A 23590-nucleotide genomic window follows, 5' to 3' on the forward strand; every position below is an offset into this window, starting at 1 on the left:
TTTGGAAACCTTAAGAGGGAAAAAATTATAATACGCGATTTAATCATATTACCATAAGTTCATATTACCATAAATCATAATTTCTACTGACATGCGTGGGAAACACCTGTAGAGGTGTTTCAAGACGGACTGATTTATGTACTGTAATAATGGCGACAGTCTTTGGTTACATTCCTCACCACTTATGATGTTTACATATGTATAGATGATAATCACCACCACTTTGTGTTCTGTCCTTTGTCACACATGAATTAACATCCTGTTTGCGATCAAATCGACACCCCTTTCTTTCCCTTAATGTATAGTATGGTTGAAGGAAGGCATCATATGTGGAACAGGAATATACTATTTTCCCTTATTACAGAGACTGGGACAGCGACACTAGCTTCAATAATAAATATAACCGCAAGCGGCTATGGGGCGTGTTCCTACAAATATGCCCCCATAACCATAAATGGGGTGAGATTGACAGACACAGGGTAGATCTACAGACAGGTTGTTGATTGACAGATAGGGGGTAGACCTACAGACAGGGGGGTAGACCACTCACCTAATATGGGCCAAGTTGAACTCATGATACACTAGGGTGCTACCTAGTAGTGTACCACCATGCAGTTACTTTATACAGTCGACCAACTAATACGCCGCACTACCGCTTCCTCCAGTTCTTGATTCATGTCTCCTGGGCTATCACAAAGATATGTTTCTCTACCGGGATTATGTCAGTAACATAGTTAGTAACATAACATAACCGAGTCTCTTACCTCACTCTCATTCATATCACCTCAATAAGCAGAGATGCACAGAGGAGCAATCATGTGGATATACAAAGACAAAAAAAAACGTTCCTCAATTTGAAGATTTATGATTTATTCGATGATAATGATTTTATGTTATACAACACAGGTTCATTTTCTATAACAGATATCCAGTGTTCTTTAGCTCCAGAATAGCCAGAGAGACATCTTGGATCTACATAGTTGTGTCCCTCTGAGCTGACACCTTGGTGATCCTGTCACATGGAGCAAAGACCCAGAATACTAACACAGAAACACATTCATAACCTCTGATCACCACAGAAACACATTCATAACCTGTGATCACCACAGAAGGAACAATCTAAACATACATTATTTCTGGAACAGAGCACGCTATATTGAATATGTGATGATGATACAACTCTAAAGACTAAATCACAGAGAAAGATGTTTCTACAGAATAATAGGTTATGATAAAGCACCACTCTAACAGAGACCTCTACTCCAGCTGACACAGCTCAGCACTGCTGTCAAAGCAATGAATCGAAAGCCCAGGATAGAGGGGCTGAGTGAATGTGGTCTGGACTCTGTGGAAGAGGGTCATTGTGTCAGAGGAGACGCTGTAGAAGGACAGAGTACCTGACCTGTGATCCAGGTACACTCCTACTCTGGAAGACTGAGGGCCTGATACCTTAGTTTCAACATTATTGTGATAGAAACTATAACCACCAAAATGACAGTCTAACCTCCAGGACTTATTATTGCATCCAAATCTATTGTTACCACCTGACCTGCTGATGTCTTTATATGAGACTGCTGCAGTAACATAACCACTCGTCTCAACCTCCCAGTAAGAGCATCCAGACAGACCCTCTCTACACAGCACCTGCAACTGGTCAGTGAATCTCTCTGGATGACCAGGATATGACTGGGTTTGTGTCATAAATGTCACCTTCCTGTTCCCCTCAGACAGAGACAGTCGTGTGTGTGCTGTGTCTGGGTCCAGTGTGAGCTGACAGGAATCTGGGAGAGAGAAGAACAGAAACCAAATCAGAGAAATAATGGAAGTCAGATATCTAACCTGTCTTTGATGAGTCTCTCCCTCTCCTAGAGCTCTCTAGTTCTATCTCATGGTTTGTAGAAAGCATCAATGGAGACTGTTTGCTACTTCTGGATAAAGAGACTCACATCGTAAGAACTGGGCTCTGGTCTTGGGCTCTGGTGACAGGAATACATCCACTGCATCAACTACAGACACACAAACACATTCAGAGAGAGAGAGAAAGAGAACATTCACATCATTGTGTCAAACGCTTATCATTCCTCATTACATTCCATGCATTACAATGAGCCTGTCCTCCGATTTCTACCTCCACCAGCCTCCACTGCTGTACTGTATACAAAGAGATGATTAGGACTGTGTTCTAAAGTTGCCTATATAAAGGGACTAGACAGAGTTTTTAGCCCACCTGTAGTTGAGATCTTAGGCCACTCCCCCTTAAGGATGTCCTCTAGTTTCTCTCTCAGCTCAGACACAGCCTGAGTTACATCTCCAAAGTACTGAAGAGGATGGATGGTGATGCTGGGTAAGTCTGAAGATACACTGGGACTGGAGAGAGAGACATAACTCTGGAGAGAGAGAGAGAGAGAGAGAGAGAGAGAGAGAGAGAGAGAGAGAGAGAGAGAGAGGAGGGAGAGAGAGAGAGAGGAGGGAGAGAGAGAGAGAGAGAGAGAGAGAGAGGAGGGAGAGAGAGAGAGAGAGGAGGGAGAGAGAGAGAGAGAGGAGGGAGAGAGAGAGAGAGAGGAGGGAGAGAGAGAGAGAGAGAGGAGGGAGAGAGAGAGAGAGAGAGGAGGGAGAGAGAGAGGAGGGAGAGAGAGAGAGAGAGGAGGGAGAGAGAGAGAGAATAAATGAATAACTGAACAGTAAGGTCCTCTGATAGGGCTTTCACACCGGCAAAGAACCGTGCCGGTTCGCATTCGCGAACCAAGTCTGGAACCGGCCGGCGCGTTCAGACCGAAGCTCAATTGGTTCGGAACCTGAAAAGTTGGTTCGCAGCGGGCACCAAAAAATAGTGGTTCTCAAGCGCGAACCAAAACGTAGAACAGTCACGTCGTCAGAGGGTGTGTCCTATTCTAGGCTGCAGAGACCAGCAAGGAGGAAGTAGACAACATGTAATCTAATCTAAATCTAATCATTAGTGATCCAAAACAATATCAAAAGTGTCATTATTCTCTCTATCTTCCTCACATGCTCAGCAAACACACACACGCACACGCGCGCGGACATGCGCGAACGCGAATTTCGTAAGCCATTTCTATTCCAGTAACGGAGCAGCTGATTAGTAAAAGATCGCGTGTAGAAAGTGTCTTTTGTTTTGTTTCATAGAAAATAGTGTTTATTTCAGATACTGTAGTGGAAGATATTATCTTCATTTCCAGTGAAGTAGCTGCCATCTAGTCAGGGCCGCTTGGGAGATATGCGAGGCCCTGTGCGAAGTCTTTTATAAATTAAAAAAAAAAAAAAAATGATGTAGGCTACTGTTATAACCGCGCGACACGCACGCACCGATATATTGCAAGAAATGCGCTCACATGCTGTGCTGATAGACAATAGCATATCTACTTATTTAGATAGTTTACAACCATGTTTGTTTCATTTCAAACCTTTTATACTCGTAAAGGATTAGGATTTAGGATAAAGCAGTCATCATACCCAACATTAAATACGCACAAGCCATTATTGACATGAATAGAGATGTTACTCACCACCATGTAGGCCTATCCTTTATGTTGAAAAGCTTACAGCAAAAGCAAAAAGACATGTCCCGTTTTTGAGAGTACACAAGCCACTTTCTTTCTATTTTTTCCCCATTTGGTAGTTTTCGGAGAAATAAAGTTTCACTAAAGTTCCTGTTCTCATTATTTTTAGGATAACTAAATCCAGGTTTCATCTTTGGGGGACCTCTTCTAATGATCACTTCTGTAACTGTAGAGTCCATATGTACCGGCCAATTTACCAGGATCATCATACATGACATATCTAACACCGTAGGCTCGTCTTGCGTTCCATCACTCTCAGCCCTGCTGCTGCTCTGAGTAGCTCCATCTTCCGCCTCCGTATCCTCCACTTCGCCACTCCTGACCATCATCACCTGGGGCTGGGCAGCCCCACTGCTGCCGGTGTAGCAGTTGTCCTCCTCCACCTCAGAGACATCATCTTTGCCTCTCAGGGGGGGCTGTGCCGTGCTACTACTAGCATTGCTAGTGCTAGCAGTAACGTTAGCTTCTTCGGTGCTAACGGGAGCCTCACTTGTTTTTAGAAATGTTTCGAACGAACCTCTAAGCGAGGCCCTGAAGCCTTCCTTTCTTTTATTTGTATTTCTTTTTTCAGCACCCGATTAACATTTTCTTCCTCGGTCTCGTTCCCTCTGCATTTTGTCCGTTGCACTAAGCAGTCACTATGCACAACAAGTGTCAACGCGCGCCCAAAAATTATTTTCACGTTTCACGTAAGGTGTCATAGGGGGAAATTACTTTTTTAACATTAGATGTATGATTGACTATGATTATCACATGTGTGAACATTTAGAAATGTATTAAAGGCAAAAATAATAATATGGTCCCTTGCCTGACGCTTTGGAGGGCCTCGCCAGCCAGGGTACCAAAAAAAAAAAAAAAGGTTTTAATTTTTTACCCTGCCTCACGCGAGGCCCTCCAAAGCGCGAGGCCCTGTGCCACCGCCCCAGCTAGCCCCCCCTTAAAGCGGCCCTGCATCTAGTTGTGAAATGTTTGTTTATCCCGCCCCTTCATCACCCAGCGTTGATAACGCGGATGGTTCAGGTTACACTGGTATGAACGCGGGCTCGTTCGCCAGACAGCACCAAGGTTCAGAGGTTTCCGAACGCGAACGCGAACCGGCACGGTTCTTTGCCGGTGTGAAAGCCCTATCAGTATTTCAGATGGAAGGTCAGTGTAGTTACCTGGAGGAAATGGATGTGGTCCTCTGTGTGTGAAAGCTGCCCCAGCTCAGCGTCTCTCCTCCTCAGCTCAGCGATCTCCTGCTTCAGACGCTCCAGGAGTCCTTCAGCCTGACTCACTGCTGCCTCCTGCTGGGCTCTGATCAGCTGCTTAACCTCAGAACTCCTTCTTTCAATGGAGCGGATCAGCTCAGTAAAGATCCTCTCACTGTCCTCCACTGCTGCCTGTGCAGAGCGCTGTTAGGACACACACACACACACACACACACACACACACACCACACACCACACAGTGGGATTGCATAAATCATCATAAATCAAATAAAGAATACAAGTTAAATACAAAATAATAATAAGTGGAGAATGGCTGACTGGAGGAGAGCAGTAATGGTGCGTCTCCTCTGGTCAATACTCACTGTGAGAGACTCCACAGCCTGTTGGATCTCCTTCAGCTCCTTCTCTCTCTCCTGGAGTCCCTGCTGGACCTTCTGCTGACTCATCCCCAGCTGCCTCTGTGGACAAATAGTGAGATAAATGCCAGATTATATTATATATACAGTATATATATATATATATATATATATATATATATATATATATATACTGACATTCAGCATTGGTGCACTGCACATCACCAATAATATGCCTACAAGAATTGCAGATGAAAAAACCTAACAATAATTTAACTTTTGTGATTAATACTCATTTAAATATATCATGGAATTTGTAACTCATATGGAATACATGTACTGTACATTAAGGCAATGTTTTACTTCATTTTTCATCAACTATTTTGTTGTTGCAGAATTTAGAGATGACAGTAAAATGATCTGATCATAAAATCCTGGTCAAATGATTATTTCAATCATTAACTCACTTTAGTGACATGGACTTTCAGCTCCACGCCAGCCCAATAAAGGATGAATTTGTTTGAAAAAAAACATGTAAATAGTGGTGGATTTTCTATGTTAGTGTATGTGTTCACAACTGTATATGAATATAACTTTTCTACAGCCATTGGGAGCTTCTAAAATCACAATCTCTCCTCTCTTTCATTTCTAACATGAAGTTTCTCTCCTTTCTGTCAATCATTCATCATTCATCATTCATCAGCTGCGTGTGGGAAGACACAGTCAGTTCTACCTTGATCAAACGAGTAGCTCTGGTTCTTACCTGTTTCTCAGGCCTTTCTGCTGCAGCTGAGACTGTATCATGGCCTTTGTGTTCATCCATGGTACACAGGTAACAGATACACTGCTGATCAGTACGGCAGAACACCTCCAGCAGTTTGTCATGATGGGAGCAGATCTTCTCCTGCAGCTGTGTGGAGGCTTCGACCAGCTTGTGCTTCTTAAAGGCAGGAGATTCATAGTGAGGCTGGAGGTGAGTCTCACAGTAAGAGGCCATGCACACCAGACAGGACATGAGAGCTTTCTGCTTTCTCCCAGTGCAGACATCACACGCCACATCTCCAGGTCCAGCATAACAGTGAGCAGGAGCAGCAGCTTGGAGTCCTGTCTTCTTCAGTTTCTCCACTAATTCAGCCAGTAGAGTGTTTTTCCTCAGAACAGGCCTTGGAGTAAAGCTTTCCTTGCACATGGGGCAACTGTAGACCCCCTTCTGATCATCCTGATCCCAGCAGCCCTTAATACAGCCCATACAGTAGCTGTGCCCACAGTTAATAGCCACCGGATCCTTCAGTAGATCCAGACAGATCGGACAACTGAAGGAGTCCATGCCCTCTGCCATTTTTGCTGCAAACACTACCAGACAGGACAGAGTATCAGTGATATGTTTCGTTTCTCTAGAAGTGTTTAGTGCTCTGTGGGCAGGGCGGGGACACTTCCTGGTTCTGTGGCCCTGTAGCTGTAGAGGGAGTGGAGTTGGACAGAGACCAAGAACAGTGTTGACGTATTAATATTGAAATACTCCTTCAACTTCCTTCTGCAGCCACCAGGGTTCCCCTAGTGATCCCCCAAAGGATACAACTATGTACTTCCTCAAAGATTGTGTTAAGCTATGATATTATGAAGTACCCTAGGACTACGGGCCTGTAAGGTACCAGTCACCTAATTATGGCCTGATAGGCTACTATGCTATGATGATAATATACACTAAGCGTAAATACGAAAATGCATTGTGGATTAACCTTCCCCAGTTAATGACCATGTTGTATAGTTTCTGCCAAGCATTTCACTACTTATAATGTGCTTGCACTATATTCTGCAAGCCTAGCATAGTATGCCACCCCCATCTGACTGAAAAGTAAAGCGTTCATGAGAAGATGAGTTTTAAAGTGCTATATTAGCATTAGCCTTAGCTTTTAGCCAAAAAAGGCAGTTTTTTTAATATCTGGAAATGCTTCAACATGGTAACACATTGTAGTGCCAAGATGCATTGTTAATCAGACATGTGAGGTATATGTTTTCAATATATTTATAGAGTATGTTAAGTGATATGAACCAGAGTAAAGTTGTCTGTGTAGGCTATTTGTGAACGATATATAATGTTAAGCTGAATGGAATCAATATACAGCATAGAGGCAACGACAAGGTTAGTGAATGAGTGAAGCAACGTCAAATAAAGAGTCACTAGAAAGGGGTAAATGTGCTTTTAGTAAGGAAAATGTAGTGATGAACATGGGCAGGGAATAAAGCAGCGAGAGAAAAATCAACAAGGAGAATTCGAGAAAGTAAATGTTTCCAATATATCAAGAGCAAAGGTAAGTGGTATGAAGTATGAAGTAAACACACAGAGTAAAAAGCAAATACATAGTTGCAATTAAAGCTGTAGTTTGAATGGCTATGTACATGGATGTGTTAGGAGTAGTACAGGAAGGGAATTTGTGAACAAAGTTATTACTGGGAATGGCACCTGCCGCCATGTGGCAGAGGTGCGGTCACAGCTATCCTAGGGCTCCAAGTTTGTATGCTACTGGCGTCTCTAGTAAACTCAGGAGATGATCTATACCGTCCTCCTTTATACAAAAACGCTACTCTGAGCTATGTGACTGATCCTCCTTGCCAACAAGCTTGTTACACTAACAAACATTTTGGATACGGGCGCCAAGCTATCCTCATATCCTTTATTTATCCAAGCATTTACGGTAGAACAAACAAACGTACGGGATCGAAGCTCCAGCGAGCCGATATGCTGGTCGCAGTAATCTGCTTGCTACTTTCCGGAGACATTCACCCATGTCCCGGCCCGGATAACAATGGACAGTGTCACTCACCTACAACTGGAGATGGAACGGCGTTTCATGGGACTAACATTATGTCCAGGAGCAACAACGTTTTCCCTATAGCGCCGAACCCAAACCTACTCTAAATGTCTGTTCAGGCAACAAAACACGTGTAGCTGTAAGGGATGTCAACAAATCAACCAGGAAGTTGATCAACCCGGCTATCGCGAAAACACGGAACTGGAGTTTTTTCCCCAAACGGTCAATAATGCTAAGGTAGTTTGGGACCCCAAGGTAAAACCAAAGGGGTTTTTATAGGTGGTGGGCCGAACGCGTTTTTTGTGAAGTTTATCGATTTCCATCTATAGAGTACACAATGTGTGACACATATGATATTAAGTAATTCTACTAAGTCTAATAACATGTGTTGTCATCTCTAGTTATGTCGGAGATTTTCACAAACTTATTTTTTAATCGTCTGTCTGCTCAGGGACATCGCTGGTCGCTCTAGTTGATAAACCAATCAGAATTCGAGTACGGCTTCATTAGGACCCCAAAATGTAAACACTGGCTGTTAACCCTAGCAACTGACTGGATGTTAACCCTAGCAACCGCGGGGAAATAACGAGATGTGATGAATTATGGAGTGTTGTATGCATTTAACAAATCGAACGGACAATATTATAGCATTTTCAGATGCAAGTTGGACCAAATGTGTACATTGTTCTCTACAGTGGGTGAATCTTCACACTGCAGAAAGCCAAATTGCAGAAAGGGCTGTAAAAAAAATATAACCGGTGTTAGGTACCAATTTTAAAGATTGCTTCTGCTGGTACAATTGATATACATTGTTCTAGAGCATACTCTCAGGAGCACAGAGCACTTTGTTTTATGATGATAGGACATACGGTTGCTGAGATACAACCCATTTTGTGAACCAAGACAGGTCAAAAAGGTCGCGCACCTAACAATGGACACCTGTCTTCCGGAATGGCACCAAATGGACCTTTTTATCACTATATTTTACATACTTTACTTCATAGCTTAAGATAGGTTGGTCACACTGTAATGACATTTTTAGGGATGATAGAAACTACTATGCATGACATTTACAACAAATAAATATAAAAATATTATGCTAATTTAATGAATAATATGCAAATGTATGTGTTAATTTACGCAAATCGGTGGGAAAATCTTGATTAAAAACCGTTTTAACAGCTCCATTCACCCCAATCACTTAAAATAAAGTGTTAACTTATTGTAGTATACTATTATAGTATAATTAACAATGCTCCCTTTGTGTTGATTTTAAGTCATATGTGATTAATTCATAAATAATTGTGATTTAAAATCCAAATTATGAAAACTATTTCTATAATAGGCGAATCAGTATTGTGACCATGCATGAGTTATGAAAAGCCCATTTTCATATAGGCTATTTATTTATTTAATAAACAATGAGTTATAATCAAAGATCATATATGATCAAAGGACAGCTATGAATGAATGAATGAATGAATGAATGAATGGATGAATGGACTTTATTGTCATTGCTACAGTACAGGTACCAAACAACGAAATTAAGGAGGGGTGGCTCCCCTGGTGTTAGGAAAGGAAAAAAAAAAAACTTTTAGAAAAAAAGAAAAAAAATCACAAGAAGGGAAGGAGCTGGTTTACATAAATAAAGGCTATGTACACTATCCACTGTACTATACTGTACAGACAGACGACTAGGGTTGTCATATTGCACAATAGTATTATTCCACATTTATTTAAAGTGTCGCAGTTTGCAGGCTTGAAATGTACATGTTTGTGCCTCAGCACTACACCTGATTTTTTCAGTCCAGCAGCTGCCATCAATCCGTCCAAACTGTCCAGGGCCCAGAACTTAGGTCTTTGCTGTGTTCAGGGCCTGGACGGCCCTGTGGTAGAAGCTGTTCTTCAGTCTGTTTGTCCTTGCGGCCAGGGTCCTGAACCGCCTTTTCGAGGGCAGCCTGGTAAAGTGTTCGTACCCAGGGTGGGTCGGGTCCCTGGGGATCTTGGAGGCCTTCCTGAGACAGCGTGTGTTGTACAGCTCTTCCAGAGAGGGGAGGGGGGCGCCGGTGATCTTCTGTGCTGTTCTCACAACTCTCTGTAGCGCATTTCTCTCCGCTGTTGTGCAGCTGGAGAACCAGTTGCAGATGCCGTAGGTGAGGATGCTCTCCACTGCGCCGCGGTAGAAGGTCACCAGTATCTCCTGCTTGCTGTGTTCCTTCCTGAGGACTCTCAGGGTGTATAGCCGCTGTTGTGCCCTCTTGATGGTGGCTTTTGTGTTGTCCTTCCAGGTCAGGTCATCCCGCATGTGCATCCCCAGGAATCGGAGGGTTGAGACTCTCTCCACGCTCTCTCCGTCGATGAGCAGGGGCTGGATCTCGGACTTTTTCCTCCTGAAGTCTACGATGATTTCCTGGGTCTTTGACTTGTTCAGCAGCAGGTTGTTAACCTTGCACAGCTTGCTCAGTTGCTCTACCTCATCCCTGTACGCCGCCTCGTCCCCCCCCGAGATGCATCCCACCACGGTGGTGTCGTCTGCAAACTTAACGATGGAGTTGCTGGGGTGGACGGGGGTGAAGTCGTAGGTGTAGAGGTTGTAGAGGATGGGGCTTAGCACGCAGCCCTGGGGGGACCCAGTGTTGAGTCTGAGGGCTGTGGAGGTGTGGGGGCCCACCCGCACCCTCTGGGGGCGGTCGGTCAGGAAGTCCTTGATCCACGCACATATAGAGTGTGATAGACCCAGGTCTAGTAGTTTGGTCACTAGCCTGTCTGGAAGGATGGTGTTGAAGGCGGAGCTGAAGTCCACGAAGAGCAGTCTCGCGTAGCTGTTTCCCCTCTCCAGGTGGGATAGAGTGGCGTGGAGAGTCGTCGCGATGGCGTCCTCTGTGGACCTGAGGGCTCTGTAGGCGAACTGGTATGGATCCAGGTTGGGCGGGAGGCGTGTGAGTATGTGGGCCCGGACTAGTTTCTCGAAGCACTTCATGATGATTGGTGTGAGTGCCACCGGGCGGTAGTCGTTTAGGCAGCTCACCGTGCTTTTATTCGGGACTGGGATGATAGTTGAGGTTTTCAGGCAGGGTGGGATGGTGGCCTGGGACAGGGACTGGTTGAAGATGTTGGTGAAAACCCCGGCCAGCTGGTCGGCGCAGTCCCTCAGCACCCGTCCCAGGACGCCATCCGGCCCCGAGGCTTTCCTGGGGTCCACCGCCTTCAGTACGCGTCTCACTTCATGCTCTGTGAGGGTGAGGCTGCTGAGAGCTGGAGAGAGTGGTGTTTGTGTTGTGGTTACCTCCGTTCGCCCCTCGTCGAACCGGGCGTAGAAGGTGTTCAGCTTTCCCGCCAGCAGGGGGTCGTCCTCTGCGGCTGTGAGCCTGTTGGCTCTGAAGTTTGTCATCTGCTGAACCCCCTGCCTCTGAGTTCGTACCTGGATGTCTGCCAGACCTCTAGCTTCAAGCAGAAGCTGTGATTTCAGCCAGTTGCTTGGGATCTTTTGGACATCTTGCCCAGCCAACCTGTTTAGCACAGTCTTAATCACTGCATCAACTTTTCTCATTGAGACGTTCATCGATAAGAGAGCCATTACGACCTCCCGGATTTCATTGGTGTATCTCCCGTCTTCAAAGGTGATAATTGTGTCTATGCATTTAAGTTGCTCTAACTCTTTTTTTTCTTTTTCAATTAGTTTTTGCTTTTCCTCCAGCTCCAATAATGTGTTATTCAGGTCTTCCTGGTCCTGCATTTCCTTGGTCTGTTTGTCTGTCATTTTTCTTTTCTTTTTGCGACAACTGTCAACAGAGGATTTCATTTTCCGTTTGAGTTCATCAAGCTTTCTCTCTGTTTCTCTCTGTCTTTCCTCAAATGTTGTCTGTTCCTTCTCTGCAATTTCTTTTTCTTTCTCTGCATCTTTTAACTTTTGACATAATCCTTTAATGGTTTCTTTTAGTGTTTTTACCTGCTCTTCTTTTGTCTTTAATTTTTTGTTGAGGTTGCGCACCTTGCTTGTTGCAACCTTTGCACTCACTCTAGCTACTTTATTTGTCACGTCCAATGTTGCTGTTAATGTCTTGCATACTGACTGCTTTCTCCAGTTCTGATTTGTCCTTTTCTACAGTGCCCTCCAGCTTAACCTCCAGATGTTCCTTTTCCTCTTTTAGTTTGGAGTTTTCATGTTCTAGCCCTGTGATTCTTTTCTTCATTAGTTTTCCTGCTTTGTTTAACTGTGAGTCTGTTTTTTTTTATCTTGGCCTTTCTCATCGTCTTTCCTTGCTACTGGGATTTTAAATGGCTGTTGGAGATATCTTGTCACCTCCTCTTTATTTTTCCCTTTCTTCAACTGAGTGACGGCTTTGTGCATCCTGCTCACACACATGTATAAGGCAGGATCATTAACCTCCGTTTGAGGTATCAGCTGTCTCACTGCATTGTACAGTTCTTTTGACATCCCATGTTTATTTCGCAGACTGAGCACTGTATCATTGGTAAGGCTGCCTGACTCCTCAGCGTCACTGGATGCACAATCCATTGTACCCCACCAAATCTGGAAAAAGGAGACATGGAAACGTTCATGATCATACAGTTTTTTGTTTCGATTTTTTGTAAGAATTTTAATTTAAGGTCAATAATCAAACATCATTGTTATGCATTGTGTAGTGAGGATACATATGATTTAATACAACAACCTTTCTTTAACAAGGGTGCCAATAATTTTGACCACCACTATAACAACAGTCAGAATTGCATTAAACTGCTTTAATGTGGCATCAGGTTATACTTGGATAATCAGTCAGATCAGGTTTTTTTACATTTATTTTAGATACCAGAGATCTCACAGACCAATTCTCTCTCTCTCTCTCTCTCTCATTCACAGAGCAGAAGCGTGTCTCTCTCTTGCTCTCTCCCTCTCTCACTCACTCAATCGCAGAGAATAAGCACATCTCTCCCTCCCTCTCTCTCTCTCTCTCTCTCTCTCTCTCTCTCTCTCTCTCTCTCTCTCTCTCTCGCTCTCTCTCTCTCTCTCTCTCGCTTTGTATGACAGTGATTAGTTTAGCTAAACTAAACATTAAATATTTTCAAGTCAAGACTAAAAACCCCTCTTTAAATTACTAAATAATTCAATGATGATTTATATATTATGATTAAAGCACTTTGAGCTGAAACGTTTGCAGGAAAAGAGAGAGAGAGAGAGGGAGGGAGAGAGAGAAAGGGAGAGGGAGAGGGAGGGAGAGAGAGAAAGGGAGAGGGAGAGGGAGAGAGAGAGAGGGAGAGAGAGAAAGGGAGAGAGAGAGACTACAAATAGAAGTTGTTATTATTATTATTAGTAGTAGTAGTAGTAGTAGTAGTAGTATTATTATTATCATCAAATTGAAGCAAGCGAACGTTATCTCTGCCGGCCGCTAGCTTCTGCCGCTTTGATCCACTGACAGCTCGTTTGTTTCAGCGCTTGCTATCACATAGAAAACCCGGATTGCATTACGGATCTGGGTCAACCACTAACAACCTGTATATCAAAATGTAGCTTAGAACTTGCAGTTTCTAACAAGCTATGTTGTGAATACATATCTGTAAAAAATCCTGTCATAACATCGAAGTGAAATGGTACTTACCTTGTATTTCAGTCAATATTCGTTGTCTGCTTTCACAACACACTTGTGGAGGTCGGGATGAGTCTTGCCAAGGAAAACTCACTTGACTCCAGTCCAGTTTTTATTACTGCTTTTTGCGAAATAAAGATGTCTGACCACACTAGGTTTTGCGGCGATCACTAAAAAGTGAAATCTCACGAAACCGAGCGTTCGACGGGTCTGTCGCTGTAAACATAATCTCATAACTTGTGATTATTAAAACGGATGTTGACGAAATAATACAACACTTAAAAAAACATATAGAGGTATATTTTAATGTTGAAATGTAACAATAATATTGTCATATAATTGCCACAAAAGTGCATTTGATATTTGTAGTTCATGTTATTTTTGTCGAATTCTTCCTAGCGTCCACATTCTGTCACCTGACCTAACACCCTACGAGTAGTAGACAGTTACATTCCAGATGTGGCAGCTAATATGAATGAATGAATGAATGAATGGTCTTTATTGTCATTAATATAGTACAGGTACCATACAACGAAATTTAGGAGGGGGGGCTCCCCTGGTGCTAGGGAAAAAAATACTAAAAACAAGAAGGGAAAAGAGCTGGTTTACATAAATAAAGGCTATATACACTATCCACTATACTATACTATACAAATAAAACACTGTGCTGTACTCTATGCTATGCTATAAATATCCTAACATTTCCTATCTCTGAACCTTATGTACCCGAGGGTTGTCATATTGCACATAGTATTATTGCACATTCATTTACCTAGTGGTCTTATACTATATATGACTCAAATATCAAATATGTGAGTAAATTGCAGTTTGCAGAAAGAAGTGTCCATCCATACGCTATCTAGGGGTCCACCTGAAGTGAATAATTTTACTTTGTAGATTTCCAACTTTCCCAGATTTTTAAGAAACTTAATCCTGACGTATGTCCTTCTTTGACATGATTACTGAGCTAACATGATTGGATAGGTGCATTATATTAGAATTAGAGCATTAGATATAAGAGCATTATAGTTGGAACTTTCAGCATGCTACTTTTTATATCATGGAGGGGTTGAGGGATGAGCTCTGTCCTCTTGATATCTTTTTGAAGACATTTAGATTGTATTCTTAAATATTATATATATATATATATATATACACCGCGTTCCAAATTATTATGCAAATGATATTTTTCTCAGATTTTCCTAAATAGTCGATGCAAATGACAATCAGTATAATTTTCAAGTCATCAACCGTTAGAGTATAATTCAAATTTTATTGAACAAACCTCCCAATGATAACAGTATTTTTTTTTTAAATAAAAAACTCAAAATGCACTGTTCCAAATTATTATGCACAACAGAGTTTCAAAACATTGTATAGGTTGTAAAGAACTACAAATGGTAATTTGATGAATTTAGGGTTAGGAAGTCATATTAGGAGGTCATATTTACTGAAATCAAAAGCTATTTCAAACAAAAACATCTTAACAGGTCAAGTTACATGTTAACATAGGACCCCTTCTTTGATATCACCTTCACAATTCTTGCATCCATTGAACTTGTGAGTTTTTGGACAGTTTCTGCTTGAATTTCTTTGCAGGATGCCAGAATAGCCTCCCAGAGCTGCTGTTTTGATGTGAACTGCCTCCCACCCTCATATATATATATTTTGCTTGAGGATGCTCCAAAGGTTCTCAATAGGGTTGAGGTCAGGGGAAAATGGGGGCCACACCATGAGTTTCTCTCCTTTTATGCCTATAGCAGCCAATGACACAGAGGTATTCTTTGCAGCATGACAGTGGGCTCAGAAATACATGAAGACTAATTTCCAAACAGTCTTGTTTACTGATGAGTGCCGTGCAACCCTGGATGGTCCAGATGGATGGAGTAGTGGATGGTTGGTGGATGGCCACCATGTCCCAACAAGGCTGCGACGTCAGCAAGGAGGTGGCGGAGTCATGTTTTGGGCCGGAATCATGGGGAGAGAGCTGGTAGGCCCTTTTAAGGTCCCTGAAGGTGTGAAAATGACCTCGGCAAAGTATGTAGAGTTTCTGACTGACCACTTTCTTCCGTGGTACAAAAAGAAGAACCGTGCCTTCCGTAGCAAAATCATCTTCATGCATGACAATGCACCATGTCATGCTGCAAAGAATACCTCTGTGTCATTGGCTGCTATAGGCATAAAAGGAGAGAAACTCATGGTGTGGCCCCCATTTTCCCCTGACCTCAACCCTATTGAGAACCTTTGGAGCATCCTCAAGCAAAATAGGATGTAACTGTAACTTGACCTGTTAAGATGTTTTTGTTTGAAATAGCTTTTTATTTCAGTAAATATGACCTCCTAATATGACCTCCTAACCCTAAATTCATCAAATTACCATTTTTAGTTCTTTACAACCTATAAATTGTTTCTGTTGTGCATAATCATTTGGAACAGTGCATTTTGAGTTTTTTTATTTTTTTTTAAAATACTGTTATCATTGGGAGGTTTGTTCAATAAAATTTGAATTATACTCTAACGGTTGATGACTTGAAAATTATACTGATTGTCATTTGCATCGACTATTTAGGAAAATCTGAGAAAAATATCATTTGCATAATAATTTGGAACGCAGTGTATATATATATATATTATTTTTTTGGGGTGTCAATGTTAGCGCGTTAACGATCACAGTTAATTTGGAAACCTTAATGCGGGGAAAAAATGATGGACTGATTTATGTACTGTAATAATGGCGACAGTCTTTGGTTACATTCCTCACCACTTATGATGTTTACATATGTATAGATGCTATCACCACCACTTTACAAGTGTTCTGTCCTTTGTCACAGATGAATTAACATCCTGTTTGCGATCAAATCGACACCCATTTCTTTCCCTTAAAGTATGGTATGGTTGAATGAAGGCATCATATGTGGAACAGGAATATACAATTTTCCCTTATTACAGAGACTGGGATAGCGACACTAGCTTCAATAATAAATATAACCGCAAGCGGCTATGGGGCGTGTTCCTACAAATATGCCCCCATAACCATAAATGGGGTGAGATTGACAGACACAGGGTAGATCTACAGACAGGTTGTTGATTGACAGATAGGGGGTAGACCTACAGACAGGGGGGTAGACCACTCACCTAATATGGGCCAAGTTGAACTCATGATACACTAGGGTGCTACCTAGTAGTGTACCACCATGTTACTTTATACAGTCGACCAACTAATATGCCACACTACCGCTTCCTCCAGTTCTTGATTCATGTCTCCTGGGCTATCACAAAGATATGTTTCTCTACCGGGATTATGTCAGTAACATAGTTAGTAACATAACATAACCGAGTCTCTTATCCACTCTCATTCATATCACCTCAATAAGCAGAGATGCACAGAGGAGCAATCATGTGGATATACAAAGACAAAAAAAAACGTTCCTCAATTTGAAGATTTATGATTTATTCGATGTTAATGATTTTATGTTATACAACACAGGTTCATTTTCTATAACAGATATCCAGTGTTCTTTAGCTCCAGAATAGCCAGAGAGACATCTTGGATCTACATAGTTGTGTCCCTCTGAGCTGACACCTTGGTGATCCTGTCACATGGAGCAAAGACCCAGAATACTAACACAGAAACACATTCATAACCTCTGGTCAGTACAGAAATACATTCATAACCTGTGATCACCACAGAAGGAACAATCTAAACATACATTATTTCTGGAACAGAGCACGCTATATTGAATATGTGATGATGATACAACTTTAAAGACTAAATCACAGAGAAAGATGTTTCTACAGAATAATAGGTTATGATAAAGCACCACTCTAACAGAGACCTCTACTCCAGCTGACACAGCTCAGCACTGCTGTCACAGTAATGAACCCAAAACCCAGGATAGAGGGGCTGAGTGAATGTGGTCTGGACTCTGTGGAGGAGGGTCATTGTGTCAGAGGAGACGCTGTAGAAGGACAGAGTACCTGCCCTGTGATCCAGGTACACTCCTACTCTGGAAGACTGAGGGCCTGATACCTTAGTTTCAACATTATTGTGATAGAAACTATAACCACCAAAATGACAGTCTAACCTCCAGGACTTATTATTGCATCCAAATCCATTGTTACCACCTGACCTGCTGATGTCTTTATATGAGACTGCTGCATTAACATTACCACTCGTCTCAACCTCCCAGTAAGAGCGTCCAGACAGACCCTCTCTACACAGCACCTGCAACTGGTCAGTGAATCTCTCTGGATGATCAGGATATGACTGGGCTGGTCCCCCTGTCACCTTCCTGTTCCCCTCAGACAGAGAGAGCCAGCTGTGTGCTGTGTTTGGGTCCAGTGTGAGCTGACAGGAATCTGGGAGAGAGAAGAACAGAAACCAAATCAGAGAAATAATGGAAGTCAGATATCTAACCTGTCTTTGATGAGTCTCTCCCTCTCCTAGAGCTCTCTAGTTCTATCTCATGGTTTGTAGAAAGCATCAATGGAGACTGTTTGCTACTTCTGGATAAAGAGACTCACATCGTAAGAACTGGGCTCTGGTCTTGGGCTCTGGTGACAGGAATACATCCACTGCATCCACTACAGACACACAAACACATTCAGAGAGAGAGAAAGAGAACATTCACATCATATCATATTACACATACAGTACATGTACTGCAGGGGAGGCTGGAGGAGGTAGAAATCGGAGGACAGGCTCATTGTAATGCATGGAATGAGGAATGGTGTCAAACGCTTATCGTTCCTCATTACATTCCATGCATTACAATGAGCCTGTCCTCCGATTTCTACCTCCACTAGCCTCCACTGCTGTACTGTATACAAAGAGATGATTAGGACTGTGTTCTAAAGTTGCCTATATAAAGGGACTAGACAGAGTTTTTAGCCCACCTGTAGTTGAGATCTTAGGCCACTCCCCCTTAAGGATGTCCTCTAGTTTCTCTCTCAGCTTAGACACAGCCTCAGTCACATCTCCAAAGTACTGAAGAGGATGGATGGTGATGCTGGGGACGTCTGAAGATACACTGGGACTGGAGAGAGAGACATAACTCTGGAGAGAGAGAGAGAGAGAGAGAGAGAGAGAGAGAGAGAGAGAGAGAGAGAGAGAGAGAGAGAGAGAGAGAGAGGAGGGAGAGAGAGAGAGAGAGAGGAGGGAGAGAGAGAGAGAGAGAGGAGGGAGAGAGAGAGAGAGAGAGAGGAGGGAGAGAGAGAGAAAGAGAGAGGAGGGAAAGAGAGAGAGAATAAATGAATAACTGAACAGTAAGGTCCTCTCAGTATTCCAGATGGAAGGTCAGTGTAGTTACCTGGAGGAAATGGATGTGGTCCTCTGTGTGTGAAAGCTGCCCCAGCTCAGCGTCTCTCCTCCTCAGCTCAGCGATCTCCTGCTTCAGGACTCCCTCAGCCTGACTCACTGCTGCCTCAATACTCACTGTGAGAGACTCCACAGCCTGTTGGATCTCCTTCAGCTCCTTCTCTCTCTCCTGGAGTCCCTGCTGGACCTTCTGCTGACTCATCCCCAGCTGCCTCTGTGGACAAATAGTGAGATAAATGCCAGATTATATTATATATACAGTATATATATACTGACATTCAGCATTGGTGCACTGCACATCACCAATTATGCCTAAAAGAATTGCAGATGAAAAAACCTAACAATAATTTAACTTTTGTGATTAATACTCATTTAAATATATCAGGGAATTTGTAACTCATATGGAATACATGTACTGTACATTAAGGCAATGTTTTACTTCATTTTTCATCAACTTTTTTGTTGTTGCAGAATTTAGAGATCACAGTAAAATGATCTGATCATAAAATCCTGGTCAAATGATTATTTCAATCATTAACTCACTTTAGTGACATGGACTTTCAGCTCCACGCCAGCCCAATAAAGGATGAATTTGTTTGAAAAAAAACATGTAAATAGTGGTGGATTTTCTATGTTAGTGTATGTGTTCACAACTGTATATGAATATAACTTTTCTACAGCCATTGGGAGCTTCTAAAATCACAATCTCTCCTCTCTTTCATTTCTAACATGAAGTTTCTCTCCTTTCTGTCAATCATTCATCATTCATCAGCTGCGTGTGGGAAGACACAGTCAGTTCTACCTTGATCAAACGAGTAGCTCTGGTTCTTACCTGTTTCTCAGGCCTTTCTGCTGCAGCTGAGACTGTATCATGGCCTTTGTGTTCATCCATGGTACACAGGTAACAGATACACTGCTGATCAGTACGGCAGAACACCTCCAGCAGTTTGTCATGATGGGAGCAGATCTTCTCCTGCAGCTGTGTGGAGGCTTCGACCAGCTTGTGCTTCTTAAAGGCAGGAGATTCATAGTGAGGCTGGAGGTGAGTCTCACAGTAAGAGGCCATGCACACCACACAGGACTTGAGAGCTTTCTGCTTTCTCCCAGTGCAGACATCACACGCCACATCTCCAGGTCCAGCATAACAGTGAGCAGGGGCAGCAGCTTGGAGTCCTGTCTTCTTCAGTTTCTCCACCAATTCAGCCAACATGGTGTTTTTCCTCAGAACAGGCCTTGGAGTAAAGCTTTCCTTGCACATGGGGCAACTGTAGACCCCCTTCTGATCATCCTGATCCCAGCAGCCCTTAATACAGCCCATACAGTAGCTGTGCCCACAGTTAATAGCCACCGGATCCTTCAGTAGATCCAGACAGATCGGACAACTGAAGGAGTCCATGCCCTCTGCCATTTTTGCTGCAAACACTACCAGACAGGACAGAGTATCAGTGATATGTTTCGTTTCTCTAGAAGTGTTTAGTGCTCTGTGGGCAGGGCGGGGACACTTCCTGGTTCTGTGGCCCTGTAGCTGTAGAGGGAGTGGAGTTGGACAGAGACCAAGAACAGTGTTGACGTATTATATTGAAATACTCCTTCAACTTCCTTCTGCAGCCACCAGGGTTCCCCTAGTGATCCCCCAAAGGATACAACTATGTACTTCCTCAAAGATTGTGTTAAGCTATGATATTATGAAGTACCCTAGGACTACGGGCCTGTAAGGTACCAGTCACCTAATTATGGCCTGATAGGCTACTATGCTATGATGATAATATACACTAAGCGTAAATACGAAAATGCATTGTGGATTAACCTTCCCCAGTTAATGACCATGTTGTATAGTTTCTGCCAAGCATTTCACTACTTATAATGTGCTTGCACTATATTCTGCAAGCCTAGCATAGTATGCCACCCCCATCTGACTGAAAAGTAAAGCGTTCATGAGAAGATGAGTTTTAAAGTGCTATATTAGCATTAGCCTTAGCTTTTAGCCAAAAAGGCAGTTTTTTTTATATCTGGAAATGCTTCAAATCAACATGGTAACACATTGTAGTGCCAAGATGCATTGTTAATCAGACATGTGAGGTATATGTTTTCAATATATTTATAGAGTATGTTAAGTGATATGAACCAGAGTAAAGTTGTCTGTGTAGGCTATTTGTGAACGATATATAATGTTAAGCTGAATGGAATCAATATACAGCATAGAGGCAACGACAAGGTTAGTGAATGAGTGAAGCAACGTCAAATAAAGAGTCACTAGAAAGGGGTAAATGTGCTTTTAGTAAGGAAAATGTAGTGATGAACATGGGCAGGGAATAAAGCAGCGAGAGAAAAATCAACAAGGAGCATTCGAGAAAGTAAATGTTTCCAATATATCAAGAGCAAAGGTAAGTGGTATGAAGTATGAAGTAAACACACAGAGTAAAAAGCAAATACATAGTTGCAATTAAAGCTGTAGTTTGAATGGCTATGTACATGGATGTGTTAGGAGTAGTACAGGAAGGGAATTTGTGAACAACGTTATTACTGGGAATGGCACCTGCCGCCATGTGGTGGCAGAGGTGCGGTCACAGCTATCCTAGGGCTCCAAGTTTGTATGCTACTGGCGTCTCTAGTAAACTCAGGAGATGATCTATACCGTCCTCCTTTATACAAAAACGCTACTCTGAGCTATGTGACTGATCCTCCTTGCCAACAAGCTTGCTACACTAACAAACATTTTGGATACGGGCGCCAAGCTATCCTCATATCCTTTATTTATCCAAGCATTTACGGTAGAACAAACAAACGTACGGGATCGAAGCTCCAGCGAGCCGATATGCTGGTCGCAGTAATCTGCTTGCTACTTTCCGGAGACATTCACCCATGTGCCGGCCCGGATAACAATGGACAGTGTCACTCACCTACGACTGGAGATGGAACGGCGTTTCATGGGACTAACATTATGTCCAGGAGCAACAACGTTTTCCCTATAGCGCCGAACCCAAACCTACTCTAAATGTCTGTTCGGGCAACAAAACATGTGTAGCTGTAAGGGATGTCAACAAATCAACCAGGAAGTTGATCAACCCGGCTATCGCGATAGGTAGTTTGGGACCCCAAGGTAAAACCAAAGGGGTTGTTATAGGTGGTGGGCCGAACGCGTTTTTTGTGAAGTTTATCGATTTCCATCTATAGAGTACACAATGTTTAACATATGATATTAAGTAATTCTACTAAGTCTAATAAAAGTTGTTGTCATCTCTAGTTATGTCGGAGATTTTCACAAACTTATTTTTTAATCGTCTGTCTGCTCAGGGACATCGCTGGTCGCTCTAGTTGATAAACCAATCAGAATTCGAGTACGGCTTCATTAGGACCCCGAAATGTAAACACTGGCTGTTAACCCTAGCAACTGACTGGATGTTAACCCTAGCAACCGCGGGGAAATAACGAGATGTGATGAATTATGGAGTGTTGTATGCATTTAACAAACCGAACGGACAATATTATAGCATTTTCAGATGCAAGTTGGACCAAATGTGTACATTGTTCTCTACAGTGGGTGAATCTTCACACTGCAGAAAGCCAAATTGCAGAAAGGGCTGTAAAATATATATAACCTAGTAGTAGACAGATGTGGCAGCTAATATGAATGAATGAATGGTCTTTATTGTCATTAATATAGTACAGGTACCATACAACGAAATTTGGGAGGGGGGGCTCCCCTGGTGCTAGGAAAACAAATACTAAAAACAAGAAGGGAAAAGAGCTGGTTTACATAAATAAAGGCTATATACACTATCCACTATACTATACTATACAAATAAAACACTGTGCTGTACTCTATGCTATGCTATAAATATCCTAACATTTCCTATCTCTGAACCTTATGTACCAGAGGGTTGTCATATTGCACATAGTATTATTGCACATTCATTTAAAGTGTCGCAGTTTGCAGGTTTGAAATGTTCACAGTTGTGTTTCAGTATTGCACTTGATTACAATCTTGTAGCTGCCATCAAATTGTCTAGATTGTCCAGGGCCTAGAGCCTAGGTCTTTGCTGTGTTCAGGGCCTGAATGGCCCTAGGGTAGAAGCTGAGCTTCAGTCTATTTGTCCTTGCGGACATGGTCCTGAACCGCCTGCCCGAGGCGGCAAAAAAAATCCGGTTCGACTTAAAAAAATTAAATAAAAAAGCCAAGGGTGAGGATAGTGGATGCACATGTGAAAACAAAGCTTAGGGTGAAGATAGTAGGGACACAAACAAAACAAAAAAGCCTAGGGTGAGGATAGTACTAGGGGCACATGTGAGTCGATGTATGTTCTATTAGTCTGTGGAGACGAGATAGAATGGATTTAACATCTCTCTATGACCTGGGGTCACAAGGGTGCAGAATAACCAGTGACATCTGAGCTCCTGGGCCTCAGGTATATGTGAATGTGAATGGTCTTTATTGTCATTGATATAGTACAGGTACCAAACAACGAAATTTGGGAGGTATGTGTGTGTGTGTGTGTGTGTGTGTGTGTGTGTGTGTGTGTGTGCGTACGGAGGTGACCTCCTCTTTAGAGATGTGGGGGTTCAGGCTGTGTGTGTGTGTGTGTGTGTGTGTGTGAGTGTATGTGTGAGTGTATGTGTGAGTGTGTGTGTGTGAGTGTGTGTGTGTGAGTGTGTGTGTGAGTGTATGTGTGAGTGTGTGTGTGTGTATGTGAGAGTGTGTACGTACAGCAGTGACCTCCTCTTTAGAG

At 42.6% G+C, this 23590-nt stretch overlaps 1 protein-coding gene across 1 annotated transcript; it reads right to left on the reverse strand.

The window, feature by feature from the left end:
* Positions 1-1257: 1257 nt before the first annotated feature.
* On the reverse strand, positions 1258-20302 carry LOC308172829 (uncharacterized protein; the record flags this gene model as incomplete). The annotated part of the gene is made up of 12 exons (XM_080547777.1): positions 19696-20302; positions 18856-19077; positions 18443-18602; positions 18071-18130; positions 17389-17905; positions 17130-17139; positions 5879-6601; positions 5152-5247; positions 4739-4972; positions 2228-2387; positions 1947-2006; positions 1258-1781 (listed from the first exon to the last, which is right to left on the reverse strand). Exons 1-12 carry the CDS (start codon positions 20269-20271, stop codon positions 1258-1260), a joined length of 3342 nt encoding a protein of 1113 aa, XP_080403903.1. The 5' UTR covers positions 20272-20302.
* Positions 20303-23590: the final 3288 nt, after the last annotated feature.

This window comes from Nansenia antarctica (genome assembly GCF_963989245.1).
Source record: "Nansenia antarctica genome assembly, chromosome: 17".
Taxonomy (NCBI): domain Eukaryota; kingdom Metazoa; phylum Chordata; class Actinopteri; order Argentiniformes; family Microstomatidae; genus Nansenia; species Nansenia antarctica.